This window comes from Lithobates pipiens, unplaced genomic scaffold, assembly GCF_037356315.1.
Source record: "Lithobates pipiens isolate NorthernLeopardFrog02 unplaced genomic scaffold, aLitPip1_a1.2 Scaffold_8, whole genome shotgun sequence".
Lineage (NCBI taxonomy): Eukaryota > Metazoa > Chordata > Amphibia > Anura > Ranidae > Lithobates > Lithobates pipiens.
Window position 1 is genome coordinate 171,753,988 of NW_027507903.1, and position 24,482 is coordinate 171,778,469.

General features: G+C 42.3%; 1 protein-coding gene across 2 annotated transcripts in view; it reads left to right on the forward strand.

The window, feature by feature from the left end:
* FAM185A (family with sequence similarity 185 member A) overlaps positions 1-24,482 on the forward strand; it is a 90,943-nt gene that overhangs the window by 17,196 nt on the left and 49,265 nt on the right. For both annotated transcript variants that reach the window (XM_077471776.1, XM_077471775.1), the window contains exons 3-4: positions 6,459-6,551; positions 20,273-20,411. In XM_077471776.1, the coding sequence (XP_077327902.1) occupies positions 6,459-6,551; positions 20,273-20,411 (232 nt within the window). The remainder of the gene's footprint in view (positions 1-6,458; positions 6,552-20,272; positions 20,412-24,482) is intronic.

Here is a 24,482-nt window from a genome sequence, read left to right on the forward strand (position 1 = left end):
TGTACCGTGACTCCATTGCTATAATGTGCATGCAAATCCTTGGTATTAATGCACTTTGCTGCGTAGAGTAATTGTTCGTAGGTCCCTTTAAGCCATATAATGGCTGTCATGCCAGTAAAGAAATTGTAAGATTTGTAATCTGACACAGGACAGTACCAATATTGCTGCTTTACAGCTCGTTTACTCGCTCAAATTGATTTCTATGCCCAGGAACCCAATGAACTTTTCTTAAAATATATCTAAAGATAGAAGATTGTTCTGTAGACCCCACAGGAAGTGAGAGGAAATCTCTTCAATATGAGGTAATATGCCTCCGTTGAGTACAAGACTGATTTCTCTGTGACTAGAATTTTTAATAGCTAGGAATTCAAATTATACTCCTTTACGACATGGAAGTAGCACAATGCAGAAAACTCTGTTTCAATATGGCTAGCTGCATATTGTAAATATTAAAAATATAGATCTTAAAAAGTCTGTTTACAGAGGTTGCAAGCTTAAGCTCCAGTTTAACAAAAAAAAATTAAAAAAATCCTACTCCATTCACACTGGTACTTAGAGGAATTGAACTCTGGAAGCTGTGTCCACAAAAAGGCAGGCAGATGGCAAAGGACTAGTGACTAGTACTGCTTGTAGTCTCCTGCAGCTGACATTTCTCCATACCTGGCTTATCGTGCATTGTGCTGCGCTTTGTTTCTCTGTGAGGGTGGTCGGGTTTTGCTTCCTCATATCAGAGTTTCCGGCAAGGAGAACTGTAAAGCACGGTAGTGACATCACCAGATCTTGTGCGACTAGCAGTCAGGGGCATCAGTCTTAGATTTTATGCTGCAAATATACAGCTATGAGGCTTAAGGCTGCATTCACACCTGAGTGTATCAGTTTCTGGCAGAAAGTCACATGATTTTGCCACGATTTTGTACAGGTCAAAAGATAAAACGCCTGTAATCTGCCTAAAAAGAAGCTCATGTACTTCAGGCAACAGAACGCTCAGATGTGAACAGGGACCATTTAAATGAATGGGATTTTGCTTGTTGGGGCGTTTTGGAACCTTTGAGATGAGCGTTTTCAGCTCGTAAAATGCCCAGGCGTGAATGGGCCCTTAGGCAAAGGAGTACCTAGGCACTGACTAGAACACATTGCAAAGACATAAGAAATACTTTTTGGAAGATACTACACAACTGTTTCTAAACTTGACCAGAGTATAAAATGTGTTAGTGGCTTCTGGTATGTCCCCTAAAGTTCAATATAGATGTGGGCAGCTGTTGTGCTACTAAAGATGCCAACAAGATGTGTGTTAAATACTTAACAAAAACCAGTGCAGTGCAAACAAAATAACTAAGATTATTATATTGTTAATAAGCGAACACGATACTCCTGTGTAGAATAACCCAAGGATAAATTAATAATTAACTGATGCGAAGGCTGAACAGATTGCTAATGTTAATTGAAAAACAATCGTCCGTCAGTTATAGTTTTAGAAACCTTGAACAGCTGTAGTAAGGACAACTAATGAATATAGAAGTACATGACCTACAAAGACTTCTAATGTTTACTAAACCTCATTAAGCACCAAAGCAACATTGAGAATTGCTGCTAAATGCACTCACTAGTGTTAAGGACTCTTTCACACTGCAGACTATGGCAGTGGATATCCCTGCTCATCGGGGGGGGGGGGGGGGGGCCCTCCACTGATTCCCGCTAAATCAGCGTGTGACATGTCCCTGTCTGCTTTACTTTATGGGTAAATGGATCGCCATTTACGTCCGACTGTCATCCAATCCGCCAGACAAATGGGAAACGGCTTCCCCATCCATCTGTTTTTGTCGTAATGGATGTCGGTGGGTGTAAACGGACACATGTCCGTTTACATGTGCCGTTCCATAGAGGGCAATGGATGGTCCAATGGGGTCCGCCTAAAAAACGGAGAGACTGACCTGATCAGTCCACCTGTTTTTGAAAGGGGCCTCAAGTTTACATGCGCCAATGCTGGTACACAGTCAAGGGTGTGATGTCATCACTACAAAATAGAAGGAAATCGGAGCAGTAAAACAGATTTTTTTTTTTTTTTTTGTATTAGCCCTCCTATTAAAGGAGAAGTCCAGCCTAAGCTCATTTGGCTGTACTTTTCCTATGGATCACAGGAGTGCAATTTGTTCTGCACTCCTGTGACCCGTTTTCAGCAGAGAGCGGGCTGAAGTCCACTCTCTGCTGACGTCACAGAAGCCAGTCCAGGCACCGCTTCATTGCGACAATGCTTGCAGCAGGCTAAAGCTTCCCTCCACAGGACTCACTGAAAGCTAAGAACTGAGCAGTTAACGGTGTTTGATCGCTCATTTCTCAGGCCTGGAGCCAGTGGGGGACAGATGCAGCATTGGATCGAAGCTGCATCCATCTAAGTGGGTATACATAGATTATATTACCGTATTTTTCCGTCTATAAGACGCCCCCATGTATAAGACGCCCCCCACTTTTGCAACCCAGAATTAAGAAATCCATATTTTAAACAGGTAAAACAGAACACAGTTTTATTTAGTAATTAACTTTTACATACCAGTATATTATGCATCATATCACTTTATTCAACCTCTGTTGCATCAATGTTCTCTTCTTCATCACTAGTTCCAGACAGAATTCTTCTTTTGCATCATTGCTGTCTTCTGAGTCACAGTCAACTGTCTCTCTGCAGCTCTATTCCCATGCTCTTTTGCATAGCTAACTACACTGAGTTTAAATTTTGCAGAATAAGACAGTCTCTTACTTTTATTATTCTGTGACATCTTGGGCTCAAAACGCTCTGCTCTCTGCATCTGCACAGTCTCCACGTCGAACAGGATCGTATCTGCGCACTCTCCACCTCCTCCTCTACCTCCAGCTGACGTCACTAACATATGGCTCGTGATTGGAGGAAGCCGTTCACAAGCTATGACCATCTAGGCACCCGCACGGCTCTCTCCCAGGCTGACTGACCGTGTATAAGACGCTGCTCGAATTTCAGGCTAACAATTTAAGGATAAAGTAGCGTCTTATACACGGAAAAATACGGTATATATTTTTTTTTTTTTTTTTTTTTTTTTTAGCCCATGCTTCTTTTAACTTGGACACAAAGTCCAATAAAAAAATAAAATAAAAGCAAAAAAAAAGATTTTTTTTAATTATTATTTTTACTTATAGAAATGATCATAATAATGGAATTATACTGTAAAGGGGTCAGGGATGACCAGCAAAGCCATATGCGTACAAGACAATCTTTGTAATTCCAAAAAGGCAACACAATGCTTTCAGCAGAAAACAAACTTTGCTTTTCTTCAGTTCAATAACCTAAAACGAAGTCTGCCTAAACTCCGCATAATAAGACGTCCAGTTCTTACCGACAACTTGAACCCACATGAGAAATGTCAGTCCTGGAGCTGACAAGTTTCCTTCAGTGGGACCAGCATGGTGACTGCCAACGAGTAGAGATGCGGGAGACCAGCCAATGTCTGTTAGCTGCTCTCCCCTTTCTACTAAGATCCCTGAAGTGGGTATAAAAAAGATCTTTTCTGGGTTTGGCTGTATTTGCGCTCATTTGGAGGGCAGGTGAGACAGCAGGGCTCTCATTAAATAGAACCCATAAAAAAAAAAGTATCACAACTTTGTAAAAGAGAGGGAGCAGGACTCAGGAGTCAGCCTGTTTTGGGTGCCCCCACAACTTGCTGCTTGCTCTGGGGGCACTCGGCAGGAGGGAGTGGCCAGGAGTACTTCCGTGGGACCAGAGAAGAGGAAGATGGGGGCTGCTGTGTGCAAAACCATTATGCAGAGCAGGTGAGTATGACATGTTTAGTTTAAAAAAATACAAGCTCTTAATATCACTTTAATGTATTTTTTTACACAAATTTTTCACTTGATATACCGTGCGAATATCATGTGACCTTTAAAAAGTGACACTACCACCATTTTATTCTCCTGGGTCTCTGCTTTCACTAAATGTTTTGGGGAGTTTTGTGTAAGTAGTAGTAGTAGTAAACATACAATGTTATAGACACTTTCTATTAGTTATAACCATGCAGGCACCATAACTGTTTTTGCTTAGTTTCAGAAAAAGGTTAAAAAGTTCTGTCATGAGACCATGCATCTCTTCTTCCTGATATTGAGGGCAGGGCTACAGGACACTGCAGATACCGTGTGCCTATATTTCATAGTCTCTTCAGCCTGAGGGAAGATGAAGGCTGTGCGTTAGTAGGGGCGTGTTCAAGAGACAGGCTTTGATTGGGAGGGGTTGTGTGCCAGAGGCAGGCTGTGATTGGTTGGGGTGGCTGAATAACTACCCAATGGGGCATGCTGTGTGTCTGCAGTGTTCTGTACCTCCTAAACGGCCAGCCAAGGGATGAAAACTGACCACACTAACACAGATCAACTTGTGTACTTTGTGTGTTCAGTTTGGAGCAAGGAAGAAAGGTGACTGATGGGATCAACCAGATACTTTAGGTGAAAGCCTTACATGAAAATGATATAACTATGATTTATAAAATATACTGTATACCTAATGTGAACGCACACATGCACAAAATATAAACACATAGGTTAACATGCACTGTAATCTTCAGGCCTGAAAGTGTGTGTGTGTGTGTGTGTGTGTGTGTGTGTGTGTGTTTTATTTTTATATTTTTGTTTTGTTTTTTTAAATGTGTGCAAAAATGGGTTTGGCAGTGCAAGGGTTAAATGTTGCATCTGTAATTAGATCTTGTAAACTTTTCAGTATTTTGAAGTGGAAGAAGCCTGAGGTAAAGTTGTAAGCATTGTTTTTTTAGGCTGTCATTTGTTTCATGTTCTGCCACATTCTTTGCACTTGGTAAGGAAGAGTAATGTGCAGAATGTATTGTTTTAGTTAGTTGCTCCGTCTGCAGCAAAGGCAGAAAGGAAAGCAAAATAAATAAGAGGGTTTCAAAAGGATAAAGCAATAGCAATGTTTGTGATTTGAAGTTTCCTGCTGAGCTAATAAACTCGGTAAAGTTCTATCTGTAGATGACTGTATATAGTGGGAAATAGGGCCTCACAGACCCAGAACATCTGGGCTAAAGTGTACCTGTATTGCACTACTACAGGTGTTGGGGATATGTAAGTTGCTCTTTGTAGTATTCGTACAGACAGAATGTACTAACAAAATCTTACACACATGCTACACATCTGGAGAGTCATGTCTGATCTGTAAACCAAGATTTGCCTGTTTACTTTTATGTACAGAACAAAGTCTCCCATGGGGGGAATTTCTACCTTTTTAAATAGTTTTGTAGTTTTAGCTGCTTCCACGAACTACGCTTACAATATGGAGGCCATGGGGGGAATTATCAAAGCCTGGCGCATGTGGACAAGTGCTCCAATTTCTAAATTCAGTATGTACATATGCAACATGTCCCATATGAAAGTGATTCTGAAGGTGTTTTTTTTTTTTTTTTTGTTTAAAAAAAAAAAAAAAAAAAAAAAAAGCAAACTTTATTTTGATGGAATTTGATCACCTTCTGCAGGTTTTTATTTTTTTATTTTTTTATTTTTTTTACTTTCTGCTATTAAACCTATCCAATAAAAAAAAATGTCTTCGTCAATTTGGACCAATATGTCTTCAGCTACATATTTTTGGTAAAAAAAAATCCCAATAAGCGTATGATTGGTTTGCGCATAAGTTAGAGTCTACAAAAATTTTATGTAATAAATTTTTGCTAGTAATGGTGGCAATCATCGCTTTTTAGCGGGCCTGGGACATTGCAGCTGACATATCGGACACCTAACTGACACTTTTGACACTTTTTTGGGGATCGGTGATGCTAATACATCAGTGCTAAAAATATGCACTATGCTCTCTTGCTGTACTAATGACACTGGTCCCTAGGGGGTGTTTGCTAATTGTGGGGGTTGCTCTGACGGGATGAAGACGGAGATCGATTTTCCTGCTTAGCAGGAACACAAGATCTCCCATCTTCTTCCCTGTCAGAACGGCAATCTGTTTTGTTTACTAGGCAGATTGCCATTCTGCCTCTCCCAGGAATGTTCACAGGTTGCCGGTGGACATTGCAATCCCCTGTATCTATTCAGCACGTGATTGCGCCACCCAGTGGCTTTTGCACAAAATGACCTATAGGTACGTGATTTTGCGCAATAGAGCCGACCTGCCACAGGAAATATGTGGTAGGCGGTCGGCAAGTAGTTAAATAATCAGTGGATACTGCGGGAAGAGAAATTAACAGGTACACACCTTTTTTTTTTTTTTTTTTTTTTTTTTTTCAAAAGCCAGACTAAATTGCATTGTACTGACACATTTTACATCAGAAGTAAGGGAAACTTTTACTTTATTAATTACTAGTAACTGGGCCTGATTTATTTGCTGTACTTTTTTTTTATTGATTATCAGTTTGAATCTTTGTTTCTTATGAGAATTTTTTTTTTTTTCCCTGAAGTATAATGCAACATGTCTTGTTTCTTCATTTCAGGGGCACAATGTTCACATCCGTACAAAAGGGGGCAAAGTGGTGTGTTTGGGCACAGTCTATGGCAATGTGGATATCCGTGCTTTGGCTCACAGTGTAAGTATTCTTTTTAACAAATGAAAGCCTTGATGGGATATGTGCATACCTAATGTATTCCTAGTAGAATTGGTATCTTTTTTTTCATTTTTCAAAAAAGTCTTAATAGCTATCAAAATACACTAGTCCAGGGGTAGGCAACCTGGGGCCCTCCAGCTGTTGTGGAACTTAATTTCACAAGAGGCATTGCAAGGCTGACAGTTACAATTACTCCCAGGGGCACAGTGGGACTTGTAGTTCTGCAACAGCTGGAGGGCTCCAGGTTGCCTATCCATTCACTAGTCATATGTAAGATGTGTTCTAGTATTACTATCAAATGTATTTACCAAATGGGTGTTTAGAGACTGTTTAGAAGCTGTCAAACCTTCCCTGTAGCCCACTGAGACGAGACTTTCAGCGGGCCGCAGGAATGGTGCCCCTGTGGTTGTACCCAGCTGGTGGGCAGGAGCTGGCCACGAGTAGCACCTGTTCCCCCCCCCCCCCCCCCCCCCATCTGTCTGTCACTAAAGCTATGTCTGCCCACCAGCTGTCAATTTCCAATGGGGGTAGTCCTGTGTGGAAAAGGCAGGATCATTATTACCACCCTGGCTAGCACAGGGAAGCAAGATGCCAGAGTCGCTGTGAATGGGTTTACTTCTTCTTTGTCTCCCTGCAAAGGTAAAGCATAATGGGCTACTATGCATCACATAGTAGCCCATTATGTGTCACTTACCTGACACAGGAGCCAGCGATGTCACCGCTTTCCCCTGTAGTACGGAGCGTCCGTCATCCGGGTATCGCTGCTCCACCCACTCACAGCACCGGAGTAGCGATGACGTCACTCCCGCACATGCGCACGGGAGTCGACACTAATAGCATATTGCCATTAGCAGCAGCATGCTGCTAACGGCGATAGTGCGCCTACGCACCGCTGTCTGCGGCATACGCTGTAGACAGCAGTGACTGTCTTTTGGTAAATATCTCCTAAACTGTGTAGGTTTAGGAGATATTTCTTGGACCTACTGGTAAGCCTTAATCTAGGCTTACCTGTAGGTCAAAGTGGTTTTTAAGGGTTTACAACCACTTTAACCACTTGCAGAATTAGTAAAGGCCAAGGAAAGGCAACATTTGAACCTTACTTAGTAGATGGCCTTTCCTTCTTTTCGAAAGTATATTTCCACTTTTTATATTTGTTACATGTCCTCATTCATGTAGCCTAACTTGAAAAAAAAAAAAAAAAAAAGTAAACATTGCTGCTTATTTTAGAAAACTCCAGCACTGAAAAATCCTACATAGTTCTTTGTTTATGAGAGGACTGAGGAAATATGTTTGCTAACATTAACCCTGTCTGTGCTATGCTGGCACATCTCATTATCAGTTGTCAAGTAGATTTGTACACACTGTCCTAACAAAGGGGTAAAGGTTTGAAAGCTGACCTCCTGAATTGAATGTTAAAGCAAATATTTAGTCTAAAATCAAAAGTGCCTTCTGCCCACTCCTCCACCTGTACAGTAACTTGGGGGCAGGCCTAGTGGAATGTCAGGGAGTCTGACAATGTGTGGTAGTTCAGGGAGTCTTTCTGTCGGCGTGAAACTGCATGGCCATACGATTTATGGGACAAACGGCTCACACTGACAATGTTTTCAGTGGTCTGCTGGTCGCTGGTGCAATGCTTTTCAGGCTCCTAAAGCAAAAAAAAAGTAGTAGATGAACTTTTTTGCAGGTAAAAAAAAAAAAAGTGCATTTATTTATTTTTTATAGTGAAGTCTCCTTTTTAATGTTATTTCACCTAGTCATCCTGCACCCTACAAGTCTGTAAAGTTTTTGGGCTTTTATGGGTAACTTTGATCCCAGCATTAGGTAAAAGCACGGTTATGGTTTGTTATACTCTGGAGATTTGCGTTACTACACTACATATTTTGGGTTGTGCTGGTTAAGCAAAATTAATGTTTGGGGAAATTAAAGCAAAATTGACCATGCTGTTTACCTTCTCAAAAAATGAAGTCTAAACTATAGCACTATTTATTCAAATCTGGTACAAGATGAACCTCCCCTTCTTTTTATTTTATTTTTTTATTGTGCATACAGGGGTGTGTGTTGGTATGTATGCGTGTACTTGCACAAGTACCGGTGTATATACCCACAAACGGTTGCATCCTGTAATCTCTGTGGATGGCTGTACGCAGCAACTGTGGCTCCCAGGCAGGGAAATGCACCTGCATTTTAGGCCTCAAGCACCTATGTGCATGAGGCCTAAAAAAGGAGTGCAGGAATGAAAAAAACATACATATTCTTCCTAGATCCGAAATGGCAGCTGTCCCCGCGCTTGCTCTACACAGAGAACTGAGCGATCAAAGGCCGCTGATCGCTCTGTTCTTGGGTCTGCTCTAGACAGAGCATTGACTGTCAGTCACTGTTGTGTGCTCTGTCCCTTCAGCACTTACTGGAGTGCTGGTCTGAGCAGGGGACGGGATATGCTGGCTCAGGCTCTTAGTGGTGCACTGAGAGTCTGATCCAGCTGCCAGTCAGGCATTTGGGCAGGTTCCGACATTATTCTCTGGATCGCAGCAGAGCCTGGACCAACTCTATGAAGTCTACTGTTGACTGAATCTGGGTCACATGATTGCACTCCTGTAACCTACAGGATACGTGTGGCCAAAATAGCTTTGGCTATACTTCTCTTTTAATGCAGTATTAAACCCAAAAGCAAATGTTTGTTATATTGCAGCTTACCAATTCTTATATGTGATGGCTGTATTTATTTATTTATTCTTTCTTTCTTTTTTGCTTTTTTTTTTTTTTTTTTTCCATCTGGTGATCGAGATCAAAGAACAAGGTCTCTTCCATATTTATCAGTTTACAGGGATGAGACAAAGCATTTAACACTGGTGATGCCTACAATGATCATCTTTTATTTATGGCACTCCGTCGCTTTAACTGACAATTGCGCGGTCAAGCGGCGATGTACCCTAACAAAATGTTTTTTTTTCCCACAAATGGCTTCCTTTTGGTGGTATTTGATCACCTCTGCAGTTTCTATTTTTTGCGCTATAAACAGAAAAAATAGGGACAATTTTGAGAAAAAAAAAATATTTTTTACTATAATATCCAAAAAAAGTAAAAAAAATAAAAAAAAAATTCTTCCTACATCAATATGTATTCTACATATTTTTGGTAAAAAAAAATCGCAATAAGCGTATATTGATTGATTTGCGCAAAAGTTGGTGTGTCTACAAACTATGGAATAGATTTATGGCATTTTTTTATTTTTTATTTTAACTAGTAATGGCGGTGATCAGCGATTTTTTTTTTTTTTTTTTTTTTTTTTTTTTTTTTTTTTTTTTTTTTGCTGGACTGCGGCATTGCAGCGGAAAGATCGGACACTTTTGACACTTTTTTTGGGACCATTGACATTTATACAGCGATCAGAACTAAAACATAGCCACTGATTATTGTATAAATGTCACTGGCAGGGAAGAGGTTAACACAAGGGTCAATCAAGGGGTTAAGTGTTCCCTAGGGAGGTGTTTCTAACTGTATGGGGGCTGGGCTGACTGGAGACTCTCTCTCTCCTCCCATGACAGAACGGGGATATTTTTGTTTACACTGACAGATCCCCGTTGGCCCGCTGGTTGCCCCCCCCCCCCTGTTCATGAATGGGTGCATGCGCCCACAAATCGCTGTGTACGCGCCCGACCTGCAATGACGCCGATTCACGCATGGGAGCTGACTTGCTGGAGTACAATTGCGGCGGGCTGTTGATAACTAGTTAAATCTGCTAGTACATTTATAACAACCCTCCCCCCCCCCCCCCCAGACCGTCAGTGCTGCTGTCCAAATGCCTCTGTGCTCCTTCATCCAGAGTGCAGGCACTCTAATACAGGAGATGTGTTACTGGCCAGATCACCAGGTGAAAACAGAGGGAGGAAAAAAATCCTAAGAAAACAAATGCAATCACATCATATGATTGGTAAGCTGAAATATATATTTGGTTTTGGGTTTAATACTGCTTTAAAAAAAATGTAATGAGTTTCATATTCCATGAAATTGGTGCATCTATAGAACATGATCACTAAAAACCTACTTCTAGTTCTAAGATATTTCTAGTTTATTCTTTTGTAAATTGTTTTACCATCTACAACAGTAACTAATGCTGGGTTGCATGCAATCTTGTCTTCTGCCACCAGATGGTGCATTCTAGAAGCTTTCCCCTTTTTTATATTTTTAATTTCTGTGCTGACTCGTAAAATTATAAAAATGTAACTTGCGGGAACAAGTAATTAATTCTACCCCACTGGGGGGAAAAAAAAAAATATGTTTAGATTTCAGCTAATGGAGATCAAATCCATAAAAAAAAAAAAAAATAATAATTCAACTTCAATTTACTGTGCATAGGTACATTATCTCCAGGTATTCCTGCGAGCAGACAGTGAAGTCCTCCGAGTCCTTTGCAGGCAGGAGGAATTATTTTCTTCCCCAGCGGTCAGATTAGTGGTTTAGGAGGCCAAAAACAAAGTTTGTTTAAATCTGTGATTTTAAATATTTATTTATTTTTAGACATATTGCACACAGTACTGATATTTGAGCTTCAGCATTTCTAAACGTAATTTATGTGCATTTACACGCAAAATACCTTCCTAGGCAAAATCCATAAATATTCATGGCCATATGCGTGTACAAAATACTGACAGATTTTTCGTATACTATTACTATTATTATTATTTATTATAAATTTTTTTTTTTTTTTTTTTTTACTCAAGAATATACAGCGCTTGTTTACTTGTCTGTGTGTAAAGGCACATTAAAACAATGGACTGCATTTTACATCAGCTAACGTGGTAGTGAAGTTATACATTTAAAAATCCTCTATCAGGCAGGCTTTTTGGCTTTTTAAAACAGAAGAGACCCTAGAGGTCTCTTCTGTTGTAAATGTCCCCCCTGCCTGTCAGCGGGTAATGTGATTTGAGAGGCATATGCACAGCTCAGACCACATCTACGGCCCGCTCTGTGTGACGCGGTGATGGGACTTCTACACATGCTTGGCCCATGCAATCAAGCGACCAAAAACATGAAACCCAGCTTGAAGGCTCTGTTTGTAGGTAGGCCTGTCATAATGTTCTAGCATGCGGCGCATACTAGTACATTATTACTTAAACCTGCTTTCGAGGTTTTAGTACCATTTAAAAAAAAAAAAAAAAAAAAACTCTACTGAGCTTTTTCAAGCTGCAGTGTGCAAGGGGCCTCACTGTCAAAGAATAAGAAGCATGAGAGTGACTCAGCTGTGTGAGTTTGACATGCAAATGTAAAAATACATCAAAGGATGAGGTGCAAGGGAGTAATCGAGTGGTAGAACTGTGATGTGTCACAGAATAAGGGGGACTGAGCTGTGAGAGTGTGGTGGATTTTTACATTGACAGGTCTAAGGATGAGAGGTAGCAGAGGGACTGAGCTGTGTGACTGATCACTGATTTTTTTTTTTTTCCACTGGCAGGTCAAAGAATGAAAGAGACTGAACTGTGTGAATGTGACTTTTGCCCCATGACAGGATGAGAAGCAACAGGGACTTGGCTGGGTGCATTACATTTTTTTAAAGTCTGGTCATAGATTGAGAGACAGGAGTAGAAGGTGATGTATGTGAGACACCGCAAATGATATAAAGGATGTTGCTCAAGCACAGGTGATTTACAATACTGTCATCCCAAGGCCCACATCTTCTACCAGGAAGTACTGTAGATGCTGACGCTGGATGATACCTGCAAAAAGATGCCACCAGCCTTCTTATCCTACATTTTTAATACTTTTGCAGTCTGGCTAGGATTTTATCCACTTGAAGACCACCATATGTACCTTTTCTTATATTCACCGACCGACACCTCTCCTCTCTGTAACTAAATGGGTTTGTTAGCCTGCCATTAGGAGAACTAGGCAAAAATTGTAGCACAATACACAGAACTTTAGTCCCGCCCCGGGGGGCGGACCCTGAGCTAACAACCCTTCCTGCTCCCAGGCAGAACTTCGTTTTATTTTGCCTAGCGAAGGAGAATGACCTAGGAACCCTGCGGGCCCTTTGGTCCATTTTGTGATGCAGGTTTGATGTTTTTTTGCGCAGGTGAAAGATCCTGGGAGCTTCTATCTATCTAACGGCTCTCCCTGCTTCGGTGGGGTGAGCAGCTGGGCATTCCCTGGGAGGTTGATTTGGGGGCCACCTCACCTCCTTCTCTTCTCTCCCACGTCCCTATCTCCCCTCCTCCCCCCTCCCCCCAGGGGGCAGTGGCTGCATGTGCTGCAGGCGGTGTGTGTGGGGGGGTTCGCTGGGTCTCTCATCTGTAGGGGGTTCTGTGCAGCTAGCGTTGGTCCTGGTCCTGGTCCCGGTCTGGGGGGTCCCAAAAAGGTGTCTGTGGAGGTGTTCTGACTGTTGGCAGGCAGTACTGGTCTGTGATTTTCCTGTCACCGCATGGCGCTGTCCGGTGGCCATCTTGGCTGTGGGTGAAGCAGGTTCCCCTTCTGAGCCTCAGCAGCCATGTTCTATAGAATTTTCCTATCAGTTGCATTGGCGGACATTTTCTTGAAGCCTGAGCGCTCTTTTCACAGCAGTTCTCTTGTGACAGCTTCACATGTGCTCTCTCATGCTGTTTTCTGTGTCCACTGTGTACACAGGACGCTGGATGGCTCTTCCCTGAACGCTGGTACAAGCTCTACAGAACGTTTCACCGCTATCCTATACAGCTGCTGCCGACACAGTTTCTTCACTCTGCAACTGGTTAACCTCCAAGGGACTACAGGCACGGCTAGTGACATTCACAGAACGCCCCAGGGTAGTGAGTCTGGCGCTAGGTACCCCTACCCCCCCCCTCGCGGTGGCAGCAGGAGGGTGGGACCTTCACTGTCCTAAGTCCCCTTGCAGGTGGCAGACAGTCTAGGGTCAGCATGGCTTCAGAAACTGGTGTTTCTTCCCTTGAAATCCAGGATATTGCAACCGGGTCACCTTGCGGTTAGCGCTGTGCCCATGGACACCCTGACGGCGGTCCTGAGCTCTTTCGTTGCAAAGATAGAGCGGTGTGTGGAAGGAAAGGTGTGCGTAAACTGCCCCTTCCCCCCGCCCCCCCCCCGTCCTCTGGGGAGAGCTCTGATGCAGACTCTGGCCCTGCTGCGACTGGTGACCCCTGCTTGGACCTATCAGACGAGGCTGACCAGGACCATTCCGACCAGGATGATTCCCCGTCCGGTTCTGGGCGCGACAAAGCGCTTGTTGGAGCACTTATCACAGCTGTGCGTGACACCCTGAAGATACAGGAGCCAGCGGATCCCTCTGCTGAGGTAGCGGTCCCTTTTGGGTCTCGCAAGCCAGCACGTTCTCGTATTTGGCTTATTTTGACAAGTTCATCTACAGGGAATGGGGCCGGCCGCAAAGGACCTTTCGGTTTCCAAACACATGGCGGTGCGTTACCCCTTTGAGGAAAGCCTTCTAAAGAAATGGTCGGCTCCTCCGGTCGTAGACCCCCCAGTATCCAGGTTAAATAAAGTAACCACGATCCCGGTAGAGGGGACTCCTGCATTCAAGGATCCCACGGACAGGAAGGCCGAGGCAGTGGCTCGTTCTTGTTTAGGGTTGTTGGGTCAGCGGTGCAACCAGTACTGGCATCCGCACTGGTGTCGCAGACACTGACTGAGTGGGCAAAACTTTTGCACCAAGAATTGGGAGAGAAAAACGCATCCCCTGTCTGCGTGGAACTAGTAAAATCCTTTTCTCTGTAATTCACCGACCGACACAGCACCCACCCCCTACTTTTCTCTGTTATACTGCTTGTTGACGTACTGAGTTCTGCCTGGGAGCAGGGAGGGTTGTTGGCACAGGGTCCACCCCCCGGGGCGGGACTAAAGTTCTGTGTATTTGTTAAAATTGTTGCCTAGTTCTCCTAATGGCAGGCTAACAAACCCATTTAGTTAGAGAGGAGCTGTGTCGGTCAGTGAATTACAGAGAGAGGGATTTTACTGCGAGTACAAAAATCCTATTTTTCCGTTGCTGTCACGAGGGATGTTTACATTCCTTGTGACAGCAATAAAAGTGATTTTTTTTTTTTTTTTTGTAAAGAAACCATGTAAAAATAACAAAAAAATTTAAAAGGGCCCATGTGCTCTTGCACAAAGACGAATGCACGCCTTGTTCCCACATGCGCATAAACGTGAGTGTTTGAGCGAGAGCAACAATTCTAGCACCAGACCTCCTGTATAACACTCCACTGGTAACCCGTAAAAGGCTTTTACTGCATCGCCTATGGAGATTTTGAAATGCTGTAGTTTGGCTCCGTTCCACGAGCATGTGCAACGTTGATATGTGTTGTTTTTTTTTGTTTTTTTTGTTTTTTTTTTACTTACAGTAACATCTTCTTTTATATTTTATCAAAGAAATTGGTTTTGTATTGTGTTTGTGTGCATTAAAATTCATTAAAACGTGTGTGTGTGTGTGTGTGTGTGTGTGTGTGTGTATATATATGTGTGTGTGTATATATATATATATATATATATATATATATATATATATATATATATATATATATATATATATATATATATATATATATATATATATAATATTTTTTTTTTTTTTTTTTTAAATGTACATTCAAAAACCGCTGCGCAAATACCGTGCAACATAAAAATTTGCAAAACCCACCATTTTATTCTCTAGGGCACGCATGTCAAACACGAGGCCCGCAGGCGAAATCTGGCCCACCATGCTTTGTCATGTGGCCCTTGCAGCCAGTTTTTGGGGGGTTGGGGTTGCCACTGTACATAGCGCACCCCCAAACCCTGCACTCTGTACACAGCACACCCCTGAACTTTGCACTCTGTGCATTGCGCACCCCTGAACTCTGCACGTAGCATACCCCAGATACAACTGTCCTCTTGAGGGAACCAATATTACTGTTGCGGACAGCGATTAAAGGGGAGTTTGGCACCCCTCTTCTAGGACCTGCTAAAGTGTGTGTGTGTGTGTGTGTGTGTGTGTGTGTGTGTATATGTATGTGTATTGTAACCTGGGGGACAGGTAGCAGGTATAAAGCTCCCTGGGATGAGCAGTTTCTCAGGCACAGATACCAAATCCAGAGATGAAGTGACAAACAGTGCTGTGTTTATTTGTGTTATATACAAGTCCATATACAGGTGCTGTACAGTGTTCCAGAAAACAAAATAAAGGACAAAATAGCAAAACACAAATCCTAGCCGTGTCCCAGCTCTGACTATACAATCTGCAGGCCCTCACTACCAGGCTGAACAAGCCTAAGCCCCTGTACACACAGTCGGAGATTTCGACAACCAAATCTGTCGGATTTTGTCCGTCGGATTTTGCCCGTCGGATTTTGTCCGAAACTGTTGCATACACACGGTTGGACTAAGTTGTCGAAAAATCCGATCATTCAGAACGTGATGACGTAATTTCGTTACGATGGGACTACGTTCAGGCTAGTAGCCAATGGCTTTGATGTAGGAATTTGATCTGAGCATGCGTGGCACTTGGTCCTACACATGAGCGGAGTATGTCCGATCGAACCAGTTGGTCGGAAAATATTTCCGACAAGTTGGAATATTGGGTCCGCCGGATATTCCGACGAAATCAGTCCGATGCATACCAGCACACAGTCGGATTATCCAACAACACGGTCCGATAGGACACATTCCGATGGATTCTCCGACCGTGTGTACAAGGGCTAACGCTTGTCAGTCTCTACAAAAACTGTTTAACAGCTTTTACCAACCTTCACAGACCTACTGTGTGTATGTCCCAGGCAGAGAGCTGTCCAGGGGAGCTTAAATTAGCCTGGGGAAGAGGACCAAGACCCGAACTGGATCATGGATCACAGATTTCTAAATGTATACGAGAGGAGCCTGGGAGACGTATAAACCCCGAACAGGACTTTTCCTGGCTCTCTCTGGGACGCTCTGCTAGTGTGTGTATGTGTGTGTGTGTGTGTGTATATGTATATATGTATATATATATATATATATATATATATATATATATATATATATATATATATATATATATATATATATAATTGTGTGTGTGTGTATAATTATACATTTTATATGTAATTATAGGTGTGTGTTTGGGGGTTCTAAGTAATTTTCTAGCAAAAAAAGCTGATGTAAACAAACAGTCTCAGAAAAAACCTGGTCTTCAAGTGGCTATGGAGTCAGTGATCAGTAGGGATGAGCTCAGGCGTGTTCGCATGGAACACGTGCAGAGCCCGCCAGGAAGACAGCGCTGCGCTAATCACAGGCAGTGAGACATTGCCCTGTCTCTGCAGCCGAACATCGGGGCAATGTCTCGCTGCCTGCGATTAGCGCAGCGCTGCGCCGACTTCCTGTTGGGCTCTGCATGTGTTCCATGCGAACATGCCTGAGCTCATCCCTAGTGATCAGCAAGCCTGTCTTGAAGCACTTTTGTCTTGGGTTCAGATTCCACAATACAAATGTAAACTTGGCACTTTACAGACCATTTCATGTTGTTTTGTTTTGCTTTTTGTTTTTTTGTTTTTACACAGAATCTTTGACAGCAAGATCCTGCATAGTTGATCGGTAACTTTGTTTATAACTGTGCATGTACCCTTACCAGTCAGCTTTCGTATTTTTATTTTTTATTTTTTTTTATTTATTTTTTTCCAGTTTTGGTTGGAAAGTAAAAAGATCAGCCTGTCATAGGAACAGTGCGCTCACATAAAAATTTTTTCTTGGTACATGTTAATAGAAAAATATTTATCTTCTGTACATTGCTGATACACAATGTTCATTGCAATATAACGGTAGTTCTTCACTTTTTTTTGTTTCACATGAAAGTTTGCTTGTCATCTGGTTATAATAATGTAGTTTGTACATGACTGTATCTCACATGTGTTCTGGAGCTTCCCCTTCCCCCTTACAAAGCCACTTGAATGGATTTTGAGGATCCCTCATTGGAAAGACAGCAGAGACCATGACACAAGGCCGCGGGCTGTTTGCAGTTTACGTTTTTCTGACTTTACTTTTCAATAACGACGCTGTTCCCTGATCAAAGTGTACACATCCTGTGTGGGTAGCATGTACATTCATGGAAACATAGGCAAGGGACTATCTTATTGAAAATTATAGCACATGTCCCTGCCAAAGCCTCTACAATTAAAGGCCATTATTAATAGCTGCAATGTATGACTTCACCCTAAAAATAACCACTAGATTGCAAAGTAATTTTCCCACTGGCACCCAATCTGGTGAAAGGAATGTTTTGGCATCGAGATCTCTCTGCTGTCTTTGGAAAACGTTTTCTTTTTTGGAAAATGTTCATGTGAACTGGTCAAAAGGGCAACCTCCAAGCTGCACTACGCTCTCTAATAATAGCCATAGGCATACCCAATGTTTAGCTTTCTGGCTTGTATCACTTTATATATGACCTTCAGCTCCCTATATTTTTGTGTGTTTAAAATGATTAGAGAAAATATTTAATAGTGGATTTAATTGTGTATTATATGAATGAAGCGCTCATACTTCTTGGCAATATAAAAGCAATAAATGTGAAACTGGATGGCAGGATTGTCAGCTTGGTTGATTTCCAACAAAATGCATAAATGTATTCTACAAATGCAAGTCTGCTGCTGAATGTAAATCATACTAGATGTACTTTACTAGATAGATATGGTTATGTTTGACTAGTTTTACCGTTTTGCTGGCAGAGCCTTTTTTTTTTTTTTTCTTGCATGCTAAAATGCACATTTTGAACTCAAAAATTTACTTAAAACCACATTACATTATATGCCTTTTAAAACTAACATACCCATAGAAAAAAAAAAACATGGCAGCTAGTGCAACTGTTTATGAAATCTATTTTTTCAGTAAAAAAAAAGAATTATTTTAGTGTGCACAAGCACACACACAATTTCAAATTATTTGTACATTCAAAAAAAGACTGGGACAAGTAAATGGGTACTCAATATGTTAAGACTTAAAACCTGCAACTGGCCATGACATGTTGATGCACAAAGCTTTCCATAGGGGAGGCTTTAAAAAAAAAAAACAGCTCAACAGTTTTGGCTGTAAATAACGTCCCTGAAACAATTCCTCTTAATATGATTTGCGTGGCGATACCAAATATGTGTTGCACTATGGTCATCTTTGTACCTGTGTGCACCACGTGAGTGTGTCTGAGGGTGGGGTGGCTTTATTTTTATTTTTAAATATGTTTTCATTTTATAAACCCTTTTTAAAAAAAATAAAATAAAAAATGTCGCTATACTTTAGCTTTCACAAGAGGGCTGATAAGCTGATATGGCATAAAGAGTGAATATGCCCTTTTTACAGATGTCTCCTCAGCACTCCCTTGAGCTAGTTGGTGTTAGGCAGGAAGTTTAAGAGAAGCTTGTGAGAGATCATTATTTGAACTGTTTTTGCCAACCTCTTGTTTTGAAACTCTTAAAGTGGTTGTATAGTAATTTTTTTAACTTTTACCTACAGGAAAGCCTATAATAAAGCTTACCTGTAGGTAAAAAAAAATATCTCCTAAACCTGTACGGTTTAGGAGATATTCCCCTCGGTATGCGCCGCTGACTGCAGCGGCGCATGCGCACAAGGGGGTTCTCTCCGTGAAAATCCGGCAGCGCTCGTGCGGCCGGACTGAAATCTCCCGCGCGCATGCGCGGGAGTGACGATATCGCGGCTCCGGCCACTCACAGCGCCGGAGCCGCGATACCCGGAAGAGACGCCGAGGGAGCATGTCGGCTCCCTTGGCGTGGATCGGGCCAGATGTCGGGGCCTCGTTCTAAGGTAAGTATTTCATAATGAGCTAGTATACGGTGCATACTAGCTCATTATGCATTTTGCTTTGCAGGTTTAAAAAATAAAATAAAAAATTGCGGGTTTACTACCGCTTTAAGAAAATCTAGTTGCCTGGGTATCGTCCTAATCTAATTGCTCCAGTCATTTTAGTCACTGACCCGGAACATGTATGCAGACAGTAAATCGCGGTCAAACTGGAATTCGTATTCTGCATGCTTGTTCCGAGTAATTTAATTAAACATATTCAAGCCAATGACTGCCATACAACTGGAATTTTTGGAAAGGCATCCAACGGTTGAAATGTACACACTTCTCTAGATTATAATTCCATGCACAAGTGAAACCTTTAGGCCAGGTATGTATCAATACTAAGGGGTTTATTTATAATGGAGAGTGGATATCGAAATCCACCATACCCTGCAGTTACACATGCCATGGGCCCTATTTTAAGTCTCATTCATAGTATGGAGCCTGTGATGCTCCATGGACTTCTCTTTGCTTAACCTATAACTAAAGGTAGACATATTTATTATCATGATGATTATTATTTTGGATAGAGGATGAGTTAGAATCCCTGTTGGGTTTTACTCCTACCTGTGTCACTGCTAGGGGGAATCAAACCTCTCTCTATTTGTTATAATGACCATTATCCCTATCCCTTCCTCAAGAGTAATGATCACTCATAGTCCAGAGCAAAGAAGCAACTCACACAGGAAACTACAAGCGCTAAATAATGGTGGCGCTCCCTGAGGCTGTGTAATATGAAGGGGTTTGAGCGAAACCGGGACCTAAATGTTTAAAATGGCTAAGCATAATTACATATCTTTTAAATGGTTAGACAGTTTAATATTAAGTCTGTGTGTATTTACCTGTATGGTTGGAGTTCTGCTATAAAACGCATCAAATGTTCTTTACATTTTTGTTTTGTGTTGCAGACGGTTGATATTGAGAAACTGTTAGGTACATCCATTAATATTTGCACAGAAAATGGTCAGCTGAAAGCCAAATACCTGTATGCAGAATCTTCATCAATGTCTTCAGCTGCTGGAGATATAATAGTAGGAAGTGCCCATGGTAAGTCATCCATCAAACAAAAAAAAAAACCTACATTTTCTAAAGGAAGCTAGTACTATACAGTTCTTTCTATTTTACTAGTGACTATGATTGAAACAGATGTCTGACTATTTAGCACTTTAATTGATTTGCCAGGCTACTGCACCTGAAGGCTTAAGTTGGGGATGTGACAGCAGGCTCACAAGAGAAATAGAATGTTGTATCGCAATTTGTTGTATCTTGGTCTACATCCAGGCATATTGATTTTCTTGAGTTTTTTTGTATTTAAAAGAATGTCTTTAGGACACAAAAATAAACTTGTTCTGGAAGTAGATTTAAATTATGATTGAATAATATGAGATCTTATGTAGTATGATCTTATGAATAATTTGAGATAGTGGAAAAACATTATTTTAGTGAGTCCGGAGGTATTGTTTAAAACCTTTAGCCTTTAGGGATGGCAAATAGATACTTGTAGTTTTCCGTACAGAGATCGATACCCTACTGTAATGAACCCCTGAAACAAACCACCTCTGTAGCCCCAACCCTGACGCTAGCTCTCGCTGTAACCCCAGCCATGACACAAATTCTCTCCCTACAACACCTACCCTCACGCTAACTCTGCCTGCAACCTCAACCCTCACATTAAAGTGGTTGTAATGCATGAAAGTAAAAAACCTGTGTGCCCCCCAATACTTACCAGACCCCCCCCCCTCTCGATCCAGCAATGTCCACGAGAGCCTTGCTTTTCTGGGGACTCTCACTCCTGATTCGGTTTTTGGCAGCAGCCAGTGAGCCAATTGGGAGATGGGGGTGGGGTGGGACCGGGCCACGGCTCGGTGTGTGAATGGACACCGATCAGGAGCACACCTGCTTGAGTGCCAGAGCAAGCTGCTTGCTGTGGGGGGCACCTGGCAGGAGGGAGGAGCCAGGAGTGCTGGTGTGGGACCCGAGAAGAGGTGGATCCGGGCTGCTCTGCAAAAGCATTGCACAGAGCAGGTAACATGTTTTGTTATTTAAAAAAAATAAAAAAAGCTTTAATATTACTTGAACTCTCCTTGTAACTCCAGCACTCTTACTAACCCTCCATATAACTCCAACCTTCACACATACACTCCCTGTAACTCTAACCCCCCCCCCCCCCATGACTCCAACCCTGTGACTCTAACCCCCCCCCCCCCGCGACTCCAACCCTTGCACTAACCCCCCCCCCGTGACTCTAACCCTCCCTGTGACTCTAACCCTCGCACTAACCTACCCTAACTTATTTGCATGCCAAACTCTCCTTCACTAGGTTCTTCTATATGGAAGAAAAACCCATCCTGCTAAAATGTACTGTTCCAAATGCTGGAAATCTGCGGTTTTGTGAAAAGACGAAGTGCTATACTTAAACAACCGCCCCCAAAAATGAATGTATTTCAAGGCACACACTTGATTATGTGGAAGAGACTCTGTTTTGCCCATAGAATGGTTTAAATGGAAACCATTACTGAATACATTAAGCCCACTCCATTACATCCAAATCAAATTCAAACATTGCTTTGTAAATCCTTTATAATCATTTTACAAACACGTCAGAAGAAAGAAGCAACACTTGACTTTTTGGCAATAGCAGTATGTCCCGTGTCGCAGTGATCAAAATAGCCTTTTCTTTCAGTGTGCTAGAATAATGAGTTCACTCTGGTGCTTACCAACATCCCTTATATAGTATCAAATTGCGTGGAAAATCCCCCACATGGGACTTTAAAGGCACAAATTAGAACCTAATTTTTGTTTGAAAAAATGTACATATCAGTCTTTATTTGGTACAATTCATTAAAATTGTACAAGAAAAGGGTTTTTAAATACAATTTCAGTGAAGTTCTAGTAAATAAAGACTGATATGTAAAAAAATTAACAATATGTCCTATTTGTGCCCTTTTAGTCCTGTGGAGAATTTTCATGCAATTTTTCTTTCAGTGTACAGGTCAATGTGAGAGCAAACCAGAGCAACACAAAAGCATCTTAAATTCTAGTATGTCTCTGAAAGAATTCAGCAATTGACTTGCTTATAAGTCTGGCATCAGAATACGCTAGTGGAAGCAGAGGTGTGGAATTTTTTTAATAAAAAAAACTACTTGTCCAAAGCACTAAATCTGGGTCCCAATCTACTTGTCTTTCGTGGCAATCTACTTGTCCTGATGAAGCTATATATATTTATTTTCTTACATCAGGGGACACATAGCCATAGTAGTTACTATGTGGGTTATAGGGCCACTGATAGGTGATGGACACTGGCACGCCCTAAGGCAAGAAGTGCACTCCCTATATAACCCCTCCCACTACTGGGAGTCCTCAGTTTTTTCGCCAGTATCTAAGGTGTTGGTCACGAGTAAAGATGTGCTGAGCTCCGCTGGGGCTAGCCATGCTGACCGGATCCGTTCTGATGTCCTTTCATGGGCTAAATGAATGGGACCCGGGCCTCGTGTCCAAAGAAACAAGTTTTTGCTTGCGAATGCTTCTCTTTTTATAGAGCTGGACCCTGGGATCTGGTACTTTTTGGTAGTAAGGCCATAACGTTTTTGCTGGCAGGGTGCTGTTGCAGGTCCAGGATTGTGGGTAACCTCTAGGTTCCCCTGTTCCTGAAGGTTTCCTGAAGGTTTCGGAGCCCACCGTGAAGGGTGAAGATTGGGTTTATCTCCGATAACCCTGCAGCGAGGAAAGGTAAGTGGAGATTTTCTTAAGAATTTCTCCTTTTAAGTTATAATGTTGTCATGCCTATGTGTCACAACTGGGGGCTGTATTGAGCATTCACCGCCTGATGCTGGAAACAGTGCTGTATCAGAAGCCTTAATTTCTCCTCTCTTCCGGCCACAAGCAGATCCTCCGGTAAGAAGGGGGGTCTGGTTCTCCCCAATAATGTTTTTTTTTTTTTTCTTCCCCTCGGGGGACTTATACGCCAAAAGCATTCTTCTTTTAAAAAGGAGGGACAGACCGTGTGGCTGCTCGGCGGTGGATTTACCCCGCGTCGCCATATCAGCTATTCACAAGCCGCTGCTCACGCAGGAAGATGCTTTCTTTTGAAAGAAAGGGGGAGGGCTGTAATTAGTGCAGGGGGCATGGCTAATTGCGCCAGATGCTGGCCACATGTAGAGGAAGTTATTAAAGCACTGTATGTGTGTAGCTGCTGCTGGCTGTGGAGGGACAGAGCAGGAGGATGGCTTGTTTCAGGTTGGTGACACAGGCATTCCCTTTGACACATTATACTTTACCAGGCTAGGTATTAATAGCAGCTTATAGTGCTGGACTATAGCCTAGCAGTGTACATTCTTTTGCTGGCAGTGCTTTGTGCTTCAGGCTATGAGTGGTAATGGGACCAGGAACTCCTCTAAGGGTTCTAAAGGGTCAATGGTTTCAACAAACTAAATCCATTTTCAAACGATTGTCATCCTCCTCTTAGCCCTTGTACAGACGGTCGGACATTCCGACAACAAAATCCGTCGGATTTTGTCCGAAACATGTGTTGCATACACACAGTCAGACAGAGTTGTCGGGAAAATCCGATCGTACGTAACGTGATGACGTTATTTCGTTACGATGGGACTACGTTCAGGCTAGTAGCCAATAGCTTTGGTCGAGGAATTTGATCTGAGCATGCGTGGCTCTTTGTCCGATCGGAATTCTCTACACACAATCGGACGAAGTCCGATCGGATCATGTTGTCGGAAAGTTTTACAGCCCAGCTCTAAAACTTTGTCCGTCGGATATTCCGACGGAAACAGTCCGATGGAGCCCACACACAGTCGGATTATCCGACATCGCGGTCCGATTGGACATTTTCCGTCGGAATGTCCGACCATGTGTACAAGGGCTAAGAGGGATGCTGCTGGTCAGATTGAGTCATCAGGGGAAACTGTTGTGGCAGCTGCACTAGACGCTTCAGTCCCTGTATATATCACACAAGAGGTTTTTTTCCTTCTACCATTTGTAATTGGAAAGATTGATGCTATGATATCTTCCCATAGTGGGGAAAAACAGCAGATTCCCATCTAGTGCTCAGGACCCTCTTATTGAGGTGTAGGAGGCTGGGGATCAGGTAGATCTTCCCAAAGT